The 22,120-nt window shown below is 47.0% G+C and overlaps 2 protein-coding genes across 3 annotated transcripts in view; both read right to left on the bottom strand.

The window, feature by feature from the left end:
- Positions 1 to 6,415, bottom strand: part of Zxdc (ZXD family zinc finger C) — a 31,288-nt gene extending 24,873 nt beyond the window's left edge. For both annotated transcript variants that reach the window (XM_051203431.1, XM_051203432.1), the window contains exons 1-4: positions 5,370 to 6,415; positions 3,302 to 3,454; positions 3,128 to 3,206; positions 2,172 to 2,302 (exon numbers count right to left, since the gene is read on the bottom strand). In XM_051203431.1, the coding sequence (XP_051059388.1) occupies positions 2,172 to 2,302; positions 3,128 to 3,206; positions 3,302 to 3,454; positions 5,370 to 6,357 (1,351 nt within the window). In that variant the 5' untranslated portion in view covers positions 6,358 to 6,415. The remainder of the gene's footprint in view (positions 1 to 2,171; positions 2,303 to 3,127; positions 3,207 to 3,301; positions 3,455 to 5,369) is intronic.
- Positions 6,416 to 12,446: 6,031 nt separating this feature from the next.
- Uroc1 (urocanate hydratase 1) overlaps positions 12,447 to 22,120 on the bottom strand; it is a 30,117-nt gene continuing 20,443 nt past the window's right edge. The window contains exons 16-20 of the mRNA XM_051203426.1: positions 21,449 to 21,547; positions 18,394 to 18,493; positions 17,111 to 17,192; positions 14,726 to 14,825; positions 12,447 to 13,188 (exon numbers count right to left, since the gene is read on the bottom strand). Coding sequence (XP_051059383.1) covers positions 13,048 to 13,188; positions 14,726 to 14,825; positions 17,111 to 17,192; positions 18,394 to 18,493; positions 21,449 to 21,547 — 522 coding nt within the window. The 3' untranslated portion in view covers positions 12,447 to 13,047. The remainder of the gene's footprint in view (positions 13,189 to 14,725; positions 14,826 to 17,110; positions 17,193 to 18,393; positions 18,494 to 21,448; positions 21,548 to 22,120) is intronic.

Raw genomic sequence — 22,120 nt, 5'->3', positions numbered from 1 at the left:
ACAGCCAGGGCCCTTTCTCATATGGCTCTATTTTTTCCTTAAATAGCCCACTTGGAGGCCTGGGCACTGGCATTCTCAACACAGGGCCTGGCTTCACTTAGTCCAGCAAGAAAGGGTTCTGTAGTCTCTGCACCAGTCTCCACTGCCTTGTGCAAAGGCCTTGATCAAACCCTGCCACTCTTTACTCAGCTGAGGCTCATTATCTTAATGGCTCAAAGCTTCTTGAGAACTTCAAAAACAAATACTCTCCCTTTAACAACGAACTTCTGCCCTTCTACCAATCACCTTGAAAAGAGCTGTGAAAATAAGCAGTCCTCTGCCTCCTGCTCAGCAACTCTGCCTAAGTTACCCTATCAAAACTTGCCAACTAACACCAAACCACACAAACAGGCTTCAGCATTTTGAGTTTGTTCTCCACAGACATCCTTCTGGCTCAGCACCCTGCCTTTATACCTCCCACCAGGGCAGCCTTGCCACTGTTTTACCCCCTATGTGGCTCTCCACCTAGGCTTAGAAAATAAAAAACAAAACCCCACCTAATAGCAACCACTACAGTCATAAGAACTGACAACTATCAATACTTTTACAACATTTAAAATTTTTAATTAGTTAAGAATCCTATGAGATTTTATTTATTTTATGGATAATGAAAAGAAGCAAAGAGCTTAACCTGCTCCATGTAGTCTCAGGACTTGAATCCAGAATTCACACTTTCAATTGCTTGTAGGGTTTAAGCAAGGACCTGCATGGCACCTGTTTCACTTGTAGTCCAGCCTGTTCTTTAAGCAGACACACAGTCTACTTTCTAAGTACCTTAAGTCAAGTTGAAGGTACATTTTATGGGCTAAATGACCAAACTCTTCACCATTCCAATCTCAGTGAGACACTGATTCAACCACTGTGCCTCCCTCACCCAGGTCCAAGTCATTACAGCTTGCTGCTCTGACTTCTATCTTTGCTGCTGATGGGATTCTCTTCCTTTGTGCTGTCAGTCCCCAGCCTCTCCAAAGTCCAAGTTAACTGCTCTCGCCCTGGGATTCTCTCTGCTGGTCTTTCTGCTTCCAACAGCCATTCTTTAATGTCTGGTTATCTTTGCCTCCTTAAGCTGACCAGGACATTCACACTCTCCCAAGAGCAATATGGCTGAAGTCCAGACATCTTACAGCAACTTGTATGTTCCTATTTACTTAACCACACTTATAGCTGGTATGCTGATAAGAACTGGCGTTGGCATTGAGTTATCCTTCTCCAGCTAAGATAACTAAAGTCCACAAATTTAGCTGAGGCCATCAATTTAGGGCCCATCTGACTTACCCTGGACCACTCTTTCCTTAGTGAACAGCAGATTGACATAAATGGGCCATACACATTTTTGGCAAATAAATTACACTTTTAACATTTTAAGAAAAAAAGTCTGTGATTTTATGTCAACTTGATACAAGCTAGAGTCTTTTTGAAAGAGGAAACTTCAATTAAGAAAAATGACTCTGTAAGACTGGTCTGTGGACATACCTATGAGACATTTTCTTGACTAATGTGGCAAGGCCAAACTCATTGTGGGTGGTGGTAATACTGGGGCTGTGGTCCTGGGTGCTCTAAGAAAGCCAGATGAGCAAGCCATGGAAACAAGCCAGTAACCAGAAATCCCCATGGCCTCTACATCAACTTCTGCCTCCAAGTCTTTTCCTTGAGTTCCTGCCCTAGCTTTATTTGATGATGGACTATAACATAGAAGTATAAGCTGAAATACAATCTATGTTGCTTTTAGTCATAGTGTTTTATCACAGCAATAGAAACCCTAATTAAGACAAAGCCTCAAGAATACCCTTATAAAGAAATAAGACAAGACTTCATTCTGTCTAAGTACAATAAGATTATTTACTTGGCATTTAGTGAGCCCAAGCTATGTGCCAGACCACACAAAAAGCATTCTTTTCCTCACTTCACCTGTTCCTCATCATCCCCAAGTGAAACAGATGGTGGAACTAGAGCCTCAAATTGAGTGGCAGGGCAGAAGGCAACCCTGTACTTCCTCCAATACACTCCTAAGACAGTGTGCATGTACTTTCAACCAACCAATGCTGTAGTGCTTCTGCAACTTAAACTTATAGCTAAACTTGAGTGTTGGTGTGGCATTTTGTCTACAGCTAAAGCAACATTTTAAATGGTACCTTCCACAGGGCACTCAAATGGCTTTGTCCCCAGGTGAGTGATACTGTGGCCCTTCAGATGCTCTGCTCTGGTGAATGACTTGCCACAGCCTTCCACAGGGCAGGTAAACCTCCGGTCATCATCATGCTTCCTGGAACAAAAATGAAAAAACAATCACCACTCACAGATTCACAGGCATGAGGCTTTAGACATAGAAACAACATGCTCTCTCCATTCCAAACAATCAATACATTCAGAATGTCCACACATAATCAGAAATTCTACTTTGATAAATTAAGGCGGCCCCAGAGCCAGACACAGAACAATTAGTGCCACAATAATCTAGGAACAGGTGAGTCTCAAAGGATCGAGTGAAACAATCTAAATTATTTATAAGTATCTATGGTCAATGTGCTTTCCAAGACACACACACACACACACACACACACCCCGACAGAGAGCTAGGCAGCAGTGGGAGTGGGAAAGAATCCTCTGAAGTCAACTTATAAAGACTGTGGTTTTCTAAGTAATGTTTTCATTCTGAGCACCTCAGACCCCAGTTATGCACAGGCCACCCAGCCCCTCAGTCTGTATAATACCAATACTGGAGCTATAACCAAGATGGAATGACATAACATGTTGGATATCATGGGTACACAGACCCCAAGTTGTCATTATCACTACTGAAAGTTTGTAAAAACATGCAGTATTTCTACAACATCTAAAAGAAAACAAAAAACAAAAATGTAATTGTATTGACAGTGTACTAAGTAAACCAAACCAAACTTAACAGGAAATAACTGTTGTCAAGTGAGGAGGAGATTCTTAGTGCTTTTCTTACAGTTTTCTGATTTTCTAAGACATTGACACTGGGCTCCATTTTAAACAGCCTGAAATCACAGAACACATACTTCTGTGTTCTGTGACACATACTTCATGAACTTTAAGAACCTAAATAACAAAATGTAAGGTTTACCTTTTGTGCCTTAGAAGTTTGGACATACTAGTGAAGGTCCAGCCACAACTGTCTGAGTCACAAATAAACGGTCTTTCACCTTGTAAAAGAAAAAAAAATGACACAGTCTAACTATGAGCACAATAGTCACCACAATGCATGGGTCCACATTGTGGTACACCCTCCGGCCCATACCTGTATGACTTCGCAGGTGAATTTTCAGCCGACAGGCTTTGTCATATTGTTTATTGCATCCAGGAAAGGAGCAGGAAAAGAGCTCTTGTTCTCTGAAGTGGGCTCGGTTATGGGAAAATAGGGCACTCACTGTGATGAATGTCTTCTCACAGCCTGATTGAAGAAAGTACAAACTCAGCTCATAGGACAACAAAAGCACATAGTGCAGCTTACACTGTCCACAGCCCAAGGCATGCTCACAATGAGCAGACAAGGAAAGACATGACTCATGACTGGGAAACTCTCTTTCCAAACCCTGTCCACCATTATTTAGCACACACAGGCCATGTGCTGCAGTGTGATGTGGAGATGGCACACACGATTAAGAGATGTACTCCAATTCTGCATTAACTAGATGTGTCTTCCACAAACGCAGCTGGCAATGCTGTCTGAGTGAAACCCAGGAAAGAAGCAGATCAAAAGCCCCAGTGATCAAGAGTTAGTCTCATATAACTTTGCAGGGCTGCAACAATCCCACTCGTAAGATTTTTAATTCCAATGCAGGGTACTGCATCCCTCACACCTCAATTTCCTCTAACCTCTGCAATTGGCAGCCCTATAGCTTATCTATTTCTCTTTTCTTTTACCCATTTCCTAAGGTTCTTGTCAGCTTCACCTCCATCGTTATAGCCCTACCCCATCAGCCCCAACAACCCACACCTCAGCAATTCCTACATCAACACTTTTTTGACAAAAATGTTCCATGCTCAAACAGGGAGGAAAACAAAAAGCTGAACGATGTTTAGGAGCTATCTTTGTTGCAGCTCTTCCCCAGAGTCCCTAAAATGCTGTCACTATGAATGTGAAACACTGCACAATCATGAATTAAAAGTAGCAGCCCAGGGAATCTCTGCCCCATTCAAAAGTCCTCTTCCTTAGTTAGCTTCCTTTGCTACTTAGGATGTAACTTATTCAGTTAATCTGAACATTAGCACTCTCTGCCTTAGCAACAGTCCTCATCATCACCCCCTACCTCTTTCATCCTGCTTCTGTGGATCTTTTACCTGACTCCACCATTCCCACTGCCACTTCCTGGCTCACATTGTCAAAAGAATCCCTCTTTGACTGGATACTTAAAGTGCTCCCCTGGTTCCTCTCCCAGCTTTAATGGAAGCCCAAATGATCAGCCAACACAAGACCCTCAGGAGCACCTCATTCCTTGAAGTGAATCTCTGTCCTTCCCAATACAACACACAGAATGATGCTACCTTTACCAGGGTAAGGCCTGCAGCCACCATTCTCACATCAGGAAATGACTGTAGAAGGTTTTCAATCAGGCTGCATTAGATAATCTGTGGGCATGTAATAATACAGTACTAGAATCTGTTGCTAAACCCTACATATGAACATACTCTATATGCATAGAGAACAGAGTGTGTATACATGTTAATGAAAAGAACAGACATGATCCCAGAAACTAAGAAGTCTGACAAAAATAAAGTACAGAAGACACAAAAACAAATGTGCCGCACACCTGAGGGTGGCGCAGAGGCTCACCCTGGTGAAGGAGCATCACTCTGTTTAAGACTGAGAAGGACAGAGGTCTTATTCAAAGCATGAGGTATCCCTGGGGGCTCTGTGTCCGCTAATCCGTGGAGTTTCCATAGAGGCTGGAAAAGGAGCAGAGAGGCACTAATGTGTAGTCATCCCCTCAGCAATTTAAAATGGCATATTTGGCCATATGAATTTTGGATCTCTGGTCTAATAAACTTGAATGGATTGAGAAAAATAAAGTCCCAAGTCAACTCTGAGAAATGGTCGCTTTCAGAGGAAGCATCTTAACAAAGCTTTTGTGGCCTCCCTGATAGCTGCGACAATGCATGCCACTTCGCGGTAGGAACCCGAGGCTTCACATCTAACTACCAGAAAGAAACGTGAACACAGACACAGGGGTGTTTCTTTGGACGCTTCCCTTAGATTAGGGCATCCCGGGTAAACCCTGCCTGCACGAACAGTGACACAGAGCTTGGCCCCTGGTCCAGGCACCGCCGGGCATGGCCGCCACGACAGGTCCGCAACTCGCGCTCACCTGGGAAATCACACTTGTAGGGGCGCTCCGGCTCGAAGTGGCTGCGCTGGTGGGAGTTGAGCTTGGCGTGTGTAGGGAAGCGCTCGGCGCACACCTCGCACTTGAACAGGCTCTCCTGCTCGTGGCCCTTCATGTGCGCCTTGAGGTTGTACACTGTGGTGAACTTCTTGCCGCAGCCGCTCACCGGGCAGCCAAAGGGTCGCAGCTTGTCATGCGACTGCAGGTGTCGTTTCAGCTTGTAGGAGGTGGTGAAGGCCCAGCCGCAGCCATCCAGCGGGCACTTGAAGGGCCGCCGGCCCTGGAGGCTGCCGTGCGTCAGCAGGTGCACCTTCAACTGGTGCTTCTTGGCGAAGCTCAGCGCGCACTGAGGCTCTGGACAGCGGTAGACTGGAGAGCCAGCGCTAGTGGCCACCGGCCCGCGGCGGGACACAGAAGCGCTCGAGGGCTCCGGGCCCGCGCTGGTTGCGGGGTGCAGGCTCGGGGAAGCGGGCGCGGGCGAGGGCGCGGGCGCGGCGGCCAGGGTGAAGACGCCGCGGTCGAAGCGCACCAGGAGGTCCTGGTTGTGGATGGTGACGGTGCCCGCCAGAGCCGCGCCGGGGGCGGTGGCTGGGACCTGATCCGGGGGGCTCGCGCACGGGCCGGGTTCGGCCTCCTCCTGCCCGTGAGCGTCGGCCGCGCGTGGCACTTCCAGCAGTACCACGAAGGAATCGCTGCCGTCCTCGGAGGGCGGCGGGCTCGGCCCCGGGGCCTCCTCCTGTCGCGGCCCGGACCCGCCATCTTCCGGGCCCCTCAGCAGCAGCAGGCGGCGGCGCCCGGGACCCGCGCCGAGGGACGGCCCCGCGCCGCGGCGGAGTCGGCTTGGACCACCGCCATGTTGGTCTCCGCGCGCGACCGGGGCGGCGAGCACGGCCGGGATGTCCATCTTAGGCCCAGCCGAGGCGTCCGAGCCACAGCCTCCGGAGAAGAGCGGCCCGGCCCTGCCAGGCATGCGCGCGACACCGAAGGTCCGCCCCAGCACCCCTCAGGGAGGCTCTGTCAAAGCTCAGCGTTGAGTACAGCCCAGAGCCGCATCTCGAGCTGCGCGTGCGCAAGAGCCGTGGGCGTGGCGCGCGAGGGCTGCCGGGACTGTAGTCACGAGGGCGCCAGGGGGTGGGGCAGGGGCGGGGCCTCCAACTTCCGTGTACTTTAGTTTGAGTCCTAGCTTGAGGAAAGAGGTTCTTGAGCTTTTGACTCTTCCTTTTGCACCTGGGTAGCGCAAAGGAATGAAAGCGAATCCACCTTGGAAGAGTTCCTCGTGCCCTCTGTGCTTTGGAAATATGAACTAATTCAATCCGTGATTGCCGGGTGTGAGGAAACTGATGTCAAGTTTATTTGGGTGGCCAGGGACTTGCAGTCAGGCATTGAATCTCTCCACTTTGCTTGACATCTTCTGTGTGCCCTCGCTGAAGTGCACATCTACTTGGTACTTCTGGACTACAGCCCAGGCTTGCCCCGTAGCATGATCCCTGCCTACGCCACCAAGTTTTCTTGACACAACGTCAGCTTACTAAGTTACTATCTGTTCCCGGGACTCTGTTGCCCCACTTCTCCTATAGGGGTTTGTGTGAAGTCCCTCCATTTTTGTCATCACCACCCAAATTCAAACCTATTTCACTCCTAGATTCACAAATAACTAAAGAGCGAGTCCTCAGCCACCCTTCACCCAACTGCCTCCCACCCAGCCTGTTTTCTGCAGGCCAGGCTTTAGTCTTCTGAAAGTGCAAATGCTATTAAAATCTTGCTAACCTGCCCTTTGCACCCACACTGATTTACTCCCATTTCCCACCAACCTGCCCCTTAATATGAAAGGCTATGTTCCTCCCCCTATATCTACTCCAAGAGGGATGGGAATACGTCCACATAAACTACATGAATATTCATAGTAGCTTTAGTTACAACTCCCCAGTGGATATAACCCAATTTTCATCATCAGGTGAATGTGTGTTCATACAGCAGAATATTTTTGAACAATAACATAAAATATTGCAAGTTATAACATGCCCACACCTATGAAAAACTTGTGAAAGAAGATGTGTTGTAATAATGCCATGTCTATGAAATGTCCAGGAGAGCTAAATCTATCAAACAGTAGATTAGTGGCCCCTAGTGGCTGCAGGGAGATGGGGAATCAGGACTAGCTTCTAACAGTGATGGTTCTCTGTGGAGCAAAAGGTTTTGCATTATAGGTGCTGATTAGACAGCACATCTGATACACAAAAACTACAAATAACAGACTTGACAACAATGACTCTTATGTATGTTTCAATTAAAAAATGATTAAAAGTCATCACAGAAATCGGAAGATCCCATCTGTATGAATGAACATTGAATGTCTGTGCATGAGTTTCATACTCTAAAAAAAAAATTCTAGAAAGATTCCTAATGTGACTTCCGTGGTGGACTTGAGAAAGAGGCTTTGAGTACACTTTAGGTTCCCCTTGGCACTACTGAGTTTATTATTAGGGGGTCAGAGGACAACTTACAGCAGTCAGTTCACTCCCTCCATCATGTAGGGAACTCAAGTTATTAGGCTTGGTAGCAGGTGCCTTTAAGCATTGATCCATCTCAACGGCCTTAGTCAATTTGTTTTAAATCATAAACAAGTATTTTGGAAAATAAATTCTAGATTTATAAATTATTTTTGTACTATGGAAAAATATTTTGATAGTTTCTTTAAAAACATAGAATTATCATGTGATCCTATAGTTAGAATTCTAGGTGCAGACCCAAAAGAGCTGAAAGCAAGGCCTTGAAGACACATGCACACCTGTGCTCACAGCAACATTCACGGCAGGCCACAAGTCCTTCAGTGGCTGAATGGTTAAGCAAATGTGGTCCACTATGCAGTGCAGTCTCTCAGCCTTAGCATGGAAGGGCATTCTGCTACATGCAGCCACATGGATAGGCCAAGGACATGTCCCTGGGTGAGCAAGCCAGTCTCAGAAGGGCAAGCACTGTGTAACTCTGCATCTGCAAGACCTCTGGAGCATACAGTACATAGGAAGACAATGGGCTGACAGATGCTAGGGGACAGCAACAGCTTGGTATGATGAAAAGCTCCTAAACCTGGGTGGTGGGGACTGCTGCATTGCCTCATGGGGTGCTTCAGATCACTGTGCTGCACCCTGGGAAGGGGTTGGGCCAGTAAAGTTTGTTATGTGTGTTTTACTACAATAAAAGAAAATGTGTTGGAAAGGAGTAGATAGCATGTATCTCAGTAATTTTTAGACATTTTTTATGGGGGTGGATTCAGCCTCCTGGGTTTATAAAGATTCATCTTGCAGATCCTGCACTGATTGCTGTCCTCTGGTTTCTCTAACCCTCCTGACCTAGGTTTTCTTCTACCTTCTGCTGGACTTCAAAGTCTTTTCTGCTATCCCTTCTGGGTTGGGGTGCTCAGGTCATGACTCCAGCAAGGATCAGGGAAGCCACTGTGGTTTTCAGGCAGAGGTATGTATGACATGCTGGTGTTACACTTTGTAAGAATGTCCCCAGGAGTACAGAACTGAATAGAAAATTCTCAATAGAGGAAATCAAAAAGGCTGAAAGACACTTAAGAAAGTGCTCAACATCCTTAGCCATCAGGGAAATGCGAATCAAAAACAACTCTGAGATACCATCACTCCTGCCAGAATGGCTAAAATCAGAAACACCAATGACAGCTTATGCTAGAGAGGATGTGGAGAAAGGGGAACATTCCTCTACTGCTGGTGGGAGTGCAAACTTGTACAGCCATTTTGGAAATCAGTATGGCGGTTCCTCAGGAAAATGGGAATTAGTCTACCACAGGACCCGGCAATCCCCCTCTTAGACGTATACCCAAATGATCCTCATCCACACAACAAAGGCATGTGTTCAACTACGTTTGTAGCAGCATTATTTGTAATGGCAAGAACCTGGGAGCAACCTAGGTGCCCCTCAACTGAAGAATGGCTAAAGAAGATGTGGCACATCTACACAATGGAATACTCTGCAGGGGGTGGGAGAGCAATGGAATCTTGAAATTCACAAGCAAATGAATAGAACTTGAAGAAACCATCCTGAGTGTGGTAACTCAGTCACAAAAAAAAAGGAATATGGTATGTATTCACTCATATATGTATGACATAGACATAAAGCAAAGGATCACCAGCCCACAATTCACACTGCCAGAGAAACTAGGATACAATGAAGAACCTAAGAGACTCATACAAAGTCCCTCACAGAAAGGGAAAGGGACAAGATTTCCTGAGCATATTGGGAGTGGGGAAGCAGTGAATGGAGAGAGAGTCAGGAAAAAAGAAGGGGAGGAGAGGAGAACATGTGGGACCAGGAACATTGAGTCAGGGGGCAAATAGACTAGAGCAAAAAAGGAGATACCATAATAGAGGGAGCCATTATAGGTTTGAAGAGAAAACTGACTCTACAGAAATGTTCAGAGACCTACAAGGATGGCCTCAACTAACAATATGAACAACAGTGGAGAGGCTACCTTAAATTCCCTTCCATGCATGATAATGAGATTGATAACTAACTTATATACCATCCTAGAATCTTCATGTAGTAGCTGTTGGAAACAGAAGCAGACACCCACAGCTAAACACTGAGCCAAACTCCTGGAATCCAGTTTCAGAGAGGGAGGGGTGATAAGAAAAGGGGTCAAGACCAGGCTACAGAAACCCATATAGACAGCTGACCTGAACAAGGGAGACTGATAGCTGGGAAACCAGCACTGGACAGACTCAGACCCCCTGAACATGGGTCTCAGTTAGAAGGCCTGGGCAGTCTAAGGGACCTCTGACAGTAGAACCATGATGTATCCCTGGTGCACGAAAGGACTCTGGGAGTCTGGGATACTCCCTTAGCCTAGAGACAGGAGGGAGGGCCTAGACACTATTCCAAATTTTGACAGATTTTTATGATTCCTCCTGGAAGGCATTAACCTTCCTATGGAGTGGGTGGGAAATGGGACAGGAGGGGGTGGTGGGTATGGGAGGAGGGAGAGGGAACTGGGATCGATATGTAAAATAAGAAAAAGAAGAAGAAGAAGAAGAAGAAGAAGAAGAAGAAGAAGAAGAAGAAGAAGAAGAAGAAGAAGAAGAAGGAAAGAAAGAAAGAAAGAAAGAAAGAAAGAAAGAAAGAAAGAAAGAAAGAAAGAAAGTCCCCAGGAGTACCATTAAGCTGAGAAGGGAGGGAACCTATGTAAAGGGTACTGAGGAATCTGAGCAAAACTGGCCTCATAGGCAACAGAGGAGGTTAGCCAGAACTGGGCTCATTCCACACTGCTGAGCCCTGACTATCCATATTGCTGTGCTGCTGGACACATTTCAATATCTCGCCACAGATGATGGCTTGTTGTTTTTGAATGCTACTGCTACTATGTGTATTTATATGTGTATATACTGTGTGTGTTCTAAGTATGTGTTCTACCATTGAGCCTCCCCAAGAATCTTGAAAGGTTTGCATTTTTATAAATAAACATGTTCTTGGCTTTTAGGGGAAAAAAATAGAATAGGCACAGCCTAAACCATGTATGTAATTATATCATTATATTTCAGTTACACTTATATGAAATAGAACTAAATATATTTTAAATGAATTAAAATGTCAAAATTTACAATTCAATTTCCTGGTCACACTAGCCACATCTGAATACTCCACATATGGTATCCATTCTACCGGAAGACAAGGGCTAGCAGCTTGTGTTGACTGTTGCCAGTGCAGGAGTTTCTCTACAGGGAATGGCTAGGGCTCCACATAACAACAGTGCACACACAGGGTATGAGTGTGGAGGGGGCTGCTCCAGTGCCAATCTCTGCCTGATCCCCTGCTGTGATACTACATAGAGAATAAAGAAAAACCAAGTTACCTCTTCACAGAGATCCAGGTATCGTGCTCTGTTGGTCATATTTGGAAACTGAGGCACAGAGGCCCTGGCCCCTCGCTGAAGGATGTCTGGCTTCACACCTACTTTTTGACTTAAGAAAATTCTTATTTTATGCAAGACACACAGACCAAGATACCAGAAAGCAAGTTTTGACTTCTGCTATGGCTCGGCTTATTCAAAAGGTGTATTGGGAAGTGGTGGGACATTTAGAGGTAGAGGTAGTAGAAGGTCTTTAGGTTATTGGCAACATGACCTTGAGGGATTGTAGGACTTGGGTTCAAACTTCCCCTCTTTGCTTCCTGGCTCACAGTATAAGCATTTTGTTCTGCCATATGCTCCCTACCATTGCCGTTTGGCACTGTTGCCAGAGGCCCAAAGCAATATGATTTTTTGATCTTGGGTTGGGACATCCGGACTGTAAGCCCCCAACCCCTTTGTATATAAATTGCCTTGGGTATTTGGTTATAGTAACATCACAATAAAGCATCCTTTTGTTTTGTACCAAAGGCAATGACATTTTCCCAAGGCTCAGTATCTCCTTAAGTCTAAATAACTGCACAGTAAAGATCATTGGTTGCTCGTGTGACAGTGAAGTAGGACTATCCACACCCAAATCCCTCAGCCCTGCTCCCACAGCAGGGCATCATGGTCTATCCTGGATAGGGGCTTTCTGGAGGACCCTCATGCCCTCCCTATGGCACTCTGGGGAAGACAAAGGGTTCCTTCTGTCTGGTCCTAGGCCAGTATGAGCCAAAGATGCCAGATGCTCTCTCAGCAGCACAACTTCTCTGTGGCCAGTGGTCTCAGAGTTCCTTCTCTTCCTTTTCTCTCATCCACCTTTGGGTTTTCCTTTTAGCTCTGGCTCAGCTTAGGGGACAACAATCAAGAGAGCTGGCTTGGTAAAGACTGAAGAGAGAGCACAGGGCAACAGGATAGTGATGGTGGTGGGGGGCTCAAGGCTGAGAGTTGGTGGGTAGGAGGCACTATAAAGTAGCAGCAAATTCCAGAGGAAGGCCCAAGAAGCACAGCTACCCAATTCTCTTTGTCAGAGCCTCTGCTCCAGAGGCCAACCTGGTGTAGATCTGGTTGGTTGGTCTGGGAAGGGTGTAAGATCCCACTTTAGGCCAATGCAACTCCTGCAGGATTCCAGATCCCAAAGAGACACCCAGAGATCTCAGGAAGTTGTTGATTCTATTTTTCAGGTTCACACAGCTGACCTGGAAAGTGTCTTCTCTCCACATGACCCAGCACCTGGCCACTTTGCCTCAGACACTGTGCTACCCGCTCCTGCTAGCTCAATTAATGCCATGTACTTGCCTCTACTTTATTCTTTATTTCCTGTCTGTCCTCCTCTCCATACTCCTCAGCATCAAGGACCTGGTGTGGGCACTTAGTGTTCTCTGAGGAACCAGAAGTGATGGCATAGACAAGGGATGGAAGGGTAGCGAGGACAGTAGTGTGGGGACGGAGAATGAATAGCACTTTGAGAAGGTAACACAGAATCCTAGGAAGATGGTGCCAGCTTGGCCAGCACTCAAGGTTCCTTCCCATCCAAGCTGGAGTCCACTCTGCTGCAGGCTTAAGGACCTGCCCACAAACAAGATGTGTCCTACCCTCTCAGGGCTCCCAACCCAGTGGACAAGTGCTTCCTCCTTGACAGGCCTCTGTGGTTTGCTGTGGGGGATACTAGGGGAGCTATGTAGGGGTGCATTGTGGGAGGCAAGTGGTGATCTGGGAGGGTCTGGCAGTGGGAAGGAGGGGATCAAGCTCTTCTCAGGGCCTCAGGGCCTGCTGTATCACTCGTTCATCTGCCACCTCATGGGGAAGAGTCACCACCAGGCCACTGTCCTCCTGCATTGTCTGGCAGATGATCTCATAGGCCTTGGGGTTCCCAGCCCAGCAGCGCCGTGCCACCTGCACAAGACAAGCACACGGTATTGGTATCAACATCACTGGGCTCTTCATGTGGTACCCTGGCTCCCAAACTCTAAGTCCTCTTCTACTTGGGGATTTGAGAGCCTCCTTTGTGTCTTTCAGGCTCAGAATCCCTCTCTCTTACCTGGAGCATGTAGCTGACTTAGCCTCTTTTCCATCTGAAACCAGTTATTATTGTACCCAGCCCTATTCCATCTCTAAGAATGAACTAGATACAGCAAGCTCATCCCTAGCACCCATTCTTTCCCCTTTCAGAATCCTCGTCATCAGCTATACAATCCCTTCCTAGCCCACTTCCTCTCTTTTTACCTGATCATGACTCATGACCATGACTCAACCTCTCCATCTAGTTGCCACTCCTCATCTCCAAGCCTCCCTGGACTATATCCACACCATTGCTAGTGAGGTCTCCTGGGAGGAAACCCTGTGTTGGCTCACTCTAACTCCTAGTGCCAGGATGTAGACCCTGCTCCCTCCTGCCGAAGTGCTAAATTGTAGTGGTTCCTGGTGAGTGGCCCTACCAGAGGGCTCTCCTTTCTCCCTGCCTCTGGGCACAACCTCAGTCATCCAGAGCTACTGTCTTCACTCTGGTCCTTTGCTCTGGAATCCCTCTTTGGTTTGCTTACACCCTGACCTCCAACCTCTAGTTGACCCTTCTGGGCTGCCTGTGATGTGATTTAGGAGAGGAATATGTCCCCTTTCCCTCTCAGTGTCCTCGCTGCAGGATGAAAGGCCCATCTAGCTTCTGAAATGTGCTCTTTGACTGCCTTCGAAGGGGGCAGTGAGGGGGTATTGTACCTGGCTGACGTGGACAAAGGCCACCCAGTACAGCAAAAAAAGAACAGCAACACAAAGAGGGGAAGGATGAGCCTTAAAAGGGAGATCTTGAGGCCAGGGCATAGCAAAATGACAGAGGTCAACATGCCTGAAGCCCTGGGTTTTCCATCCCAGCCCCCAAAGAGTGAGGCCTCAACACCAGGGCAGGGGTGCTTCAGGAGGAAGGGTTGAGCCTGCCAGGGTCCATCTACATTTACAGGAGCTAGACTGCAGGGCGAGGCCAGAGACAAGGAGACCCAAAGGAAAGTACAGAAATACTTGGGAAGGGGTGGTGAAAAGGGAGGCCTGGGGCCTGGAGAGATTGTTCAGCAGTTAAGAGCATTAGCTGCTCTTCCAGAGAACCTAGGTTCAGTTCCCAGCAGCCACATGGTGGCTCACAGCCATATGTATCTCCAGTTCCAAGGGATTTGATGCCTTCTTATGACCTCTGAGGGAATCATGCACACACAGTGCACATACATGCAGGCAAAACACTCATACATATAAAATCAGATAAAAATCAATCAATCAATCAGTCAATCAATACTTAAAAAATGAGGGAGCCCTGGAAGGCCTTGGAAGGTAGTAGAAGTCCTTACTGTGGAGGGGTCAGGATTATAGCCCAGACTTCTAACCTGGATAGGCAGAGCCATTGAGGAGAGGGGGGTAATGAGAAGCTGAAGAGTTCTGGAGGACTTACACCATTGGAGACATCCCAGGCCAGCATCATCCTGGCCTTTTGCTCAGCCTGTGAGGTCCCATCTAGTACAAGGCCAAATCCCCCATTGATCACCTCACCCCTGTAAGAGACAAAGAAGTTCCTAGATCACTCCCTGTATTGACTTGCTTGGATCAGGCATCATTCAACGCTTCAGGCATTGGCTTGAGAAGATATCACATTGGCCTCTATATCACAGAGACATATGGTCAGCAGAACAGAGGGACAACATCCTGGCTTCTCAGTCAGTTATGCTTCTGAGCTGGTCTTGTCCACTTCATGTATACTTCCAAGACTCTTCTCTATATCACTGATGCCTGTTTGTTCACCAGAATGGGAAGCAATCTTTTTTAGGTACCCAGGGTTTTGTACATGCTAGACAAGTACTCTAGTACTGAGCTACACCCTGGTCTGGGAAAGTGCTACCAGAAGGGAGTGAGGTTGCTTCTTAGGGCCCTCTCAAGTGGCCATACAGAGTGGATGGGCACACAGCACACAGGAAAGCTGCATGGTACACAAGATGCCATGCCCCAGGTGGGCTACTAGTTGTCCAGATGTACTGACTGCCCCCAGGCTGCCTGCATTGACTTACCTAGTCTCTAAAATGGTCCTGTGACACATGAAGTCTACTGCTTGCAATCCTTTCCTATAGAAATAGCCTGAGAAGTCTTTGCTAAGGTACAATCTCTCCTACTCAGTGACTTAGTCAAATGGCTCTGTCCTGCAGACACAGCCTGGAGCACATGGAACTTCAGCCAACTGGTGCTCTCACTAAGCATGACCAGTGGACACACAACACAAAAGCAGTCACTAAGTAGACACTCCAAAAGAGGGACAGTGAGGAGGTCAAGGTCATGGAGTGCACTACAATTGACATATGGCTATGTGTGGTGACCTTGCAGAGCCTTTCCATAGGGCACTGGCAGTCAGTCCAGGAAGTGAAGAATCAAGTCAAAAAGCCGGAGGACAAATAGCTCAGAAACAGATTCCTGTCAAATGAGGAAGAAACTAAAGCCACAGAACTGGGTGTGGCTTGTCCTTGGAGAAGCAACAGTGGTGAGCCAGGTCCCTCCACCCTTTCTGCAATAGTGCTAGAATTCAGGGCTTCCCACATCCTCCCTACTGAATCCCTAGCCTGTCTGCTGCTTTCTTGTCTTGTGAGGCTCTGAAAAAACTTCAGCCTCTTTTATAGTCGGTTGTCCCCTGCGAGGCATTCCATATCCAGGGAGCTCTTGTCTGTGTGCTCTTCTCCAGCTAGGACATGCACTATGGTCACATTTTCCATTAATTAAAGCCACCTGACAGGGCTGCAGCTTGGAATTCTAGCCTTGGTAGGCATGAGGCCAAGCCAGTCATATGAATGCTCTGGGAAGCTAGTTAATGGAAGGATTTGGCTCTTTGGGACAGAGGCTTGCCTGGATCCAGCCTACACTTCTTCAGAGACTGCTCAAAGAAGCTAGAGCTCCAGATTTGGCTGACTCTGGGGACCCCAGACAAGAAACTTCCCCAACAAAGGCAAATCCTCTGTGCCTCAGTTTCCTCATCTGTAAAGCCTATGCTCTTTCTTTGGTTCTGGGAATGGGAAGATTGGAAGGGGTCAGTGAGAGTTGCTGCATAGTCTGCATCTGATGAATCTGAGTTAATACCTTAGCATCAGAGGAATGGCCAATGCCAACCAGAATGAAACCCTATAGTTTGGAATTTAGATATTCTCTTGAGGGAGGTGGTGGCACTTTTAAGGAGTGAGGCCTTTCCCTGTCATGGATGAATGGTTCTTTCTGCACTGCTAGAGGCTCCTGTCATGCTACACTGCCTAAAAACAGTGAATCCTGCAACCTGTGAATCCATGAAGCAGATAACCTTTTCCTCTATACAGACTGGAGAGCTCTATTGTTACAGGAACAGAAAGATGACTAACACAGAGGTCATCATAGAGGCCTTAATGACCCTGCCCTGGTGCTGACTGGAAAGTGACCTGTGTGGACACAGCTGTAGGCTGGGGAGAGTGGGGAGCCTGCTGTCCTGGCAATTATGGGCTTCCACTCCTTCAAGAGAGATAGTTATGGTGGGAATGGGAATGTGGAAACAAACATGGTTCTCGTGTCCTCTATGATAGGTAGAGGCCAAACTGCTGGAGTTGCTTTATGGAAGCCTCCCTCTCTGTGTTCCTTTGTCCTCCACACCTCAACATACTGACCAGCTGGTTCCCAGTTCACATGAGGAACGCATTGGCATAAAGTTCTTCATAGAACAACTCCAGGGATCTAAGTCCAAGAACCTCAGGCCCCTGGAACTGTCCCTGTACCAAGAGGATTCCAGGGCCTCCATCCACATCAGCCTACAGCCTGCTCTCTGCTGCCTTCTTACCAGCCTACACCCCCTCCATTGTGAAGTGCAACCCAGGTGGCACCACGACAGGCATCTCCCACGAAGTTCTGCACGGCCATGTCTGCAGAAACAGAGCAAGCACGATCCATCATTCCTTGCACTTGGTGGTCTGAGCACCAGATAGGCTCAGGCTGCTTCTTGGGACTCAAGATCCCAAGTGGGAAAGTGGGGAACAGAGAAAGGGGAGTCTAGGACTTCCCTACAGTCACACTCTCTGGTACTGAATGCCCATTCATGCCTAGGGCAGGGGTTTCAAATGAATGATGCTTCTTGACTCCATCAGAGAAGTGAGGCCCCCATGTTGGCCGCTGGACAGGTATTTGAGAGGCTATCACCCCTACACAGTGGTGTATTGTCTCTTTAAATTCAGTAGTACTTTTGCTTCTGATAAGGCTCTCCAGAGAAGCCCAGAAGTCATCCTGGCTCAGCCCTTTAGATGACTTAGAGAAAAAATTGCTTATTATCACACTCTACATAGGAGGTATTCCTACCCAGCATTTTATTTCTAAATGGGCAATGTATGAAGCTGCACAAGCTCCATCTGAGCATGCTCAGTTATGAGGTGTCTTCCTATATTAACATGTATGAGTTTCCCCAATGAAGAGTCTCTGGTGTTCTTTGGTGGGTATGGTGCTTTGGCCACAGTGCCAGTGCTTCCCCATTGGCTACAAATAATTAGTCTTCACTATTTCAGCCCTAGTTTTGGTTTTCCAAGGTTGCTTTGCTGCACTAGAGATGAGCTCATCATTACAGGGCAGCCATGTATATAAAAAACTATGGGGCCAGGCACCTATGAGGAAGCAGAGCCCCAGATAGTTGCCTTCCAAGCATCTAACATGTTGAGGGACAAGTGTGAGTAGGTCTGTGGCTTTTGCCACTTCGCTACCCTGGAGTCACAGGTATAAGTCTGCTGCTTCCTCTTGTAACTATCCACCACCACCACCACCACCACCCCATGCCAAATCTCACAGAGATCAGGGAACTTGACCCTCCCTGGGTGAGGAAGAGGAGGAGGAAGAAGAGGAAGAAGAGGAGGAGGGAGAGGAGGAGCAAGAGGAGGGAGAGAGCCTGCAGCCCAGAATCTAGAAGACAGAATCTCCTTCCTCCCTTTGAGATGAAGTCTATCTGTGTTACCCAGGCTGCTTCTAATTCTTAATCTCAATTCCCCGTCCCACTCAGCTGTCAGAGGTACTGAGACTATGGATGTGCATCTCCTCAGCTGGTTAATATTAAGTGACAAAAATCCTTTCATTTTTCCTCACCTGCGCAGAAGGCAGAACCATCATAAATATTAGAAGTCTCCCTGAAGGGGCTGTCAGTGCCACTCACATCATGGTGGTCACGGCTCAGGACCACTGGTGCCTGTGGGGGACAGAGAAGGGTGTGTAAGTCATAAGTGTCTACCAGGCTTGCTGGTATGAAGTGGATGATGAGAGTGGGCTAAGCCACATGCCATTTGGATCTTTTCCCCTTGGATTTCTGTATATGATACAAATTTAGGGTTATTTTTGTTATAACGTACTGTATATATTTTAAAGGCATTGTACCTATACAGTTCATTTAAAAATGTAATGTAAAGTTCTAGTTCTTGAAAGCTATTATCACAAACTATTTAGGATAATAGAGAAATACAGGTTAGTAGTCAGTTCATCTATAACAGCCAAACTTGTAGTCATGTTAGGCATATTTTCAAGGTCAGACAGAGACATATTTTTAGATAGATAGGAGGTCTTCAAACACTTCAGAGACCTATAGATCATGACATTTAATATGTCTTAATAACATAAGACTTTTCATGATAGTGAGACACGTTTGCTCCTGACAGCACCAATCTACTTCAGAGAAGACAATGGGCATCAAAGATCTCTACGTGGAGTTTGCTTTCATTTGTGGCAAAGTTTGCCACATGGGCAAGAAACTGCCCTTGCCCTGACTGCTCAAATAGAACAACAAGGCACAAAAGAAGGTGAGTGCAAAACTTTGCTAAGACAAGGTAGGACAGCCCTTCAAAATTCCTGCAGCACAGGAAAGTCTGTCAGACATTCTAGGCCTGTAGGCCAAAGATGGATGCTTCAATATTGCAGAGTAACCTTGGGTGATGTCCAGGCAACCAAGTGTCTCTATAGAAATATAGTTTTGGAAATTGTTGACTCCATACTTCCTGTTTACTCAGGTAATATAATATCCTTCTCAGTTATAGTTTTACAGTTTTCCTTGTTACCAAATTCAAAAAAGAAACCTACAAAAGAGATGTAAAGTTTATTAAGGTTGAAAGATAAAACAGCTTAAGTTGTTTATCTAAGAAAAATTTTAAGGCCTAAAAGAATACATTTAGGTTGGTAATGTAAATTATGACAGAAAGTGGTTTAAGTATAAAACTTTGTACCAACCAAGATAAGATAGATAATAGAATACTTTCTCGAAAATTGTCAAATACACATGGACTGGACATTGTGAATGTAATTTTTACCTGATAATTGTTCTTATTGTTTATAGTTTTACTGTTTTAAAATTAAAACCTTTCCTTTTTATTAGACAAAAGGTGGAAATGTTGTGGAATAATCTTTTTGTACACCTTCCGATTGGTTTAACAAAGAGCTGAATGACCAATAGGTAGGGAGGAGAGGATAGGTAGGGCTTCTGGGCAGGAGCAGGAACTCTGGGAAGAATCTGAGAGGCGTGGACTCACCAGCCAGACACAGAGGAAGTGGGGTGCAAGTATAGAGCAGAGGTAATGAGTCACATGGCAGAACAACATAAACAGGTCAATTTAAATTTTAAGACTTAGTTGGAAACAAGTCGAAGCTAAGGCCAAGCTTTCATAATTAATAAGAAATCTCCATGTCATTATCTGGGAACTGAAGTCCAAAGAAAGTCCTGCTACACATTCTACACACTCTAGCAAGAAGCACCTGAAGTTGCTAGTGGGTTCCTGTGTGTCAGGTGGCACCAGAGCACAGGTCTTCACCAAAACCCGACCCAGATAGCAGGACTGCTAACATGTTCATTTCACAGGCAAGCCACAGAGGCACAGAAGGCCTAAGGGTCTTGGCCTACACCAAAGAGCTTGAATGTCAGTGAGCTGGGGTGTAAACATGTACATGCTATATCAAGTCGGGGTTCCACCCTTGGGAAGTGTGAGTTTTGAGCCTTTGCAGTGAGGGAAGGGGCTAGAAGACAGCTTTAGTTGTGTAGGTGTAGGTGTGGGTAGGCACAACTAGGAAGTGCCCTTTAGTGACATGGGAAGCAGGGATATGGACAAAGCTCCCAGTGTGATGTTAAGCAGGTCACCCTCCTTCCCTGGGCCTTGATTATCTAGACTAGGTGATTGATGGGACCCTTTTCATGCTGCCAGTGTCTGTGAGGACAAAGACCACATGGTGAATTCAGTCACACATTTGCAAATAGTGTTCCCTTGAATTTAAAGATTTCAGGGCCCCTGGGAATCCAGTAGACACAGTGGGTGACTCTCTGTACCCATGTGGTGGAGTGCCACTGACCCTGGAGATGCAACAGGTGTGGCTGAGAACAGGTAAGCTCAGGTCACCCCAGGGGACTGCCACGTGGCTCCAATGAGGAAATGCTGTTCCTACCCAGGCCCAGGCATCTTCCTCACAGTGTACAATGAAGGAGGCTACAGGGCTCCGTGGGACTCAGAGACCCCCAGCTGCCCTTGCCTTCCTTGAACAGGCCATGCTGTGCCTATGACTTGAACTCTGCAGTGAAACTGCTCTCTGGCACCTCTAGTTATTCAGGGTTCAGTTTTATGACAGCACAGTTTGAACAAGATAACTTTGAAAAAAGATGTGTGGCATTACTTTTGTGGACTATGACTCATTTGGACTTCAATCCTACATTTGGGGTTTCAGCATACTATTCTTTTCACAGAATAGAGAAACTCAGGGTCAGAGTGACCCAGTTTGCCCAAGTCACAGCAAGAGATACTGTTGGAACTTGTGTTTGAGCAAGCCTGCTCATGCTTTGTGTCTGGTTCTCCCACCACAGTGACATATGCTCAGGGTTGGGGTCTTGGGGGCATGATAGGCCCTCCATTCTGTCCTTCCCTCCCCCTTGCCTCTCAAGCAGAGCAGCTCTTCTCTAGGCCTCTCTGCCTATCTGCTCCACAGAGTCCAAGGCCTTCAGGGAACCCAGCCAGGGGAGGGTGAAAGCTCCCTGATACTGGGTCAGGGTGCTGGTGGGAGAGGTGGGGAGTCTAGGCTGGAGTGTGAACAGGGAATCATAGCTGGGAAGCCCCAAGCAGGGCCTGTGTGATAAGGTATCTATGAAGGCACCTTGAAGAACTACAGGCTATATCACCTTGATCTTCCCACTGGCGATGGCCTGGTTAATGGCCACAGCAATGGCCACTCGTCCTTTTTGGTCTGAGTACAGGATCCTTGCCTGGGAGCCCACCACCTGCAGAGGAGAGAACGAGAAAGCCCCTCAGCCAAAAGCAAGCATCCAAGAACTAGTGATGTGAGAGAGATGCGAGTGACACTACAGCCATGTGACCTGGCCAGCTGCAGCCTGCTGGCCCTGAGATGCATGGCAACTCTAAAGTATGGGCTTCTGGGGGCTCCTCTCTCATTAGATACTACACAGGTGGACAATGCATGCCCACAAGTGGACTTTTCATGAGGCCTGGACCATCTCATTCCATTCTATGCCCTTTCCTTAGTTCATCCCTGAAGGACCTCCAGAGACTGGCTCTATGTGAACCATGGAGGTTTCCTATTGAGGGTCCTGCCTCTGAGCCTTTTTCGCATCAGTACCACCAATGTGAGACTTGATCAAGCCTGGCTTACTAAGAGTACTCTCCCCACAGTTCACAGCTGCATCTCCAGGAAGATACTACAAGCTTGATCACAGAGGTAGGAAACAGGCCCAGACAGAGGGGTAACCTCCCTTTAGGTTGGTACTTGGAGCTCATGTTCTTGTGTTGCACCTCTGGAAGGGAATGCTGGTGAGCTTTCAGAAATGAAAATGTGT

Source organism: Phodopus roborovskii, unplaced genomic scaffold (genome assembly GCF_943737965.1).
Source record: "Phodopus roborovskii unplaced genomic scaffold, PHOROB, whole genome shotgun sequence".
NCBI lineage: Eukaryota > Metazoa > Chordata > Mammalia > Rodentia > Cricetidae > Phodopus > Phodopus roborovskii.
This window is presented reverse-complemented; position numbering and strand designations above follow the sequence as displayed.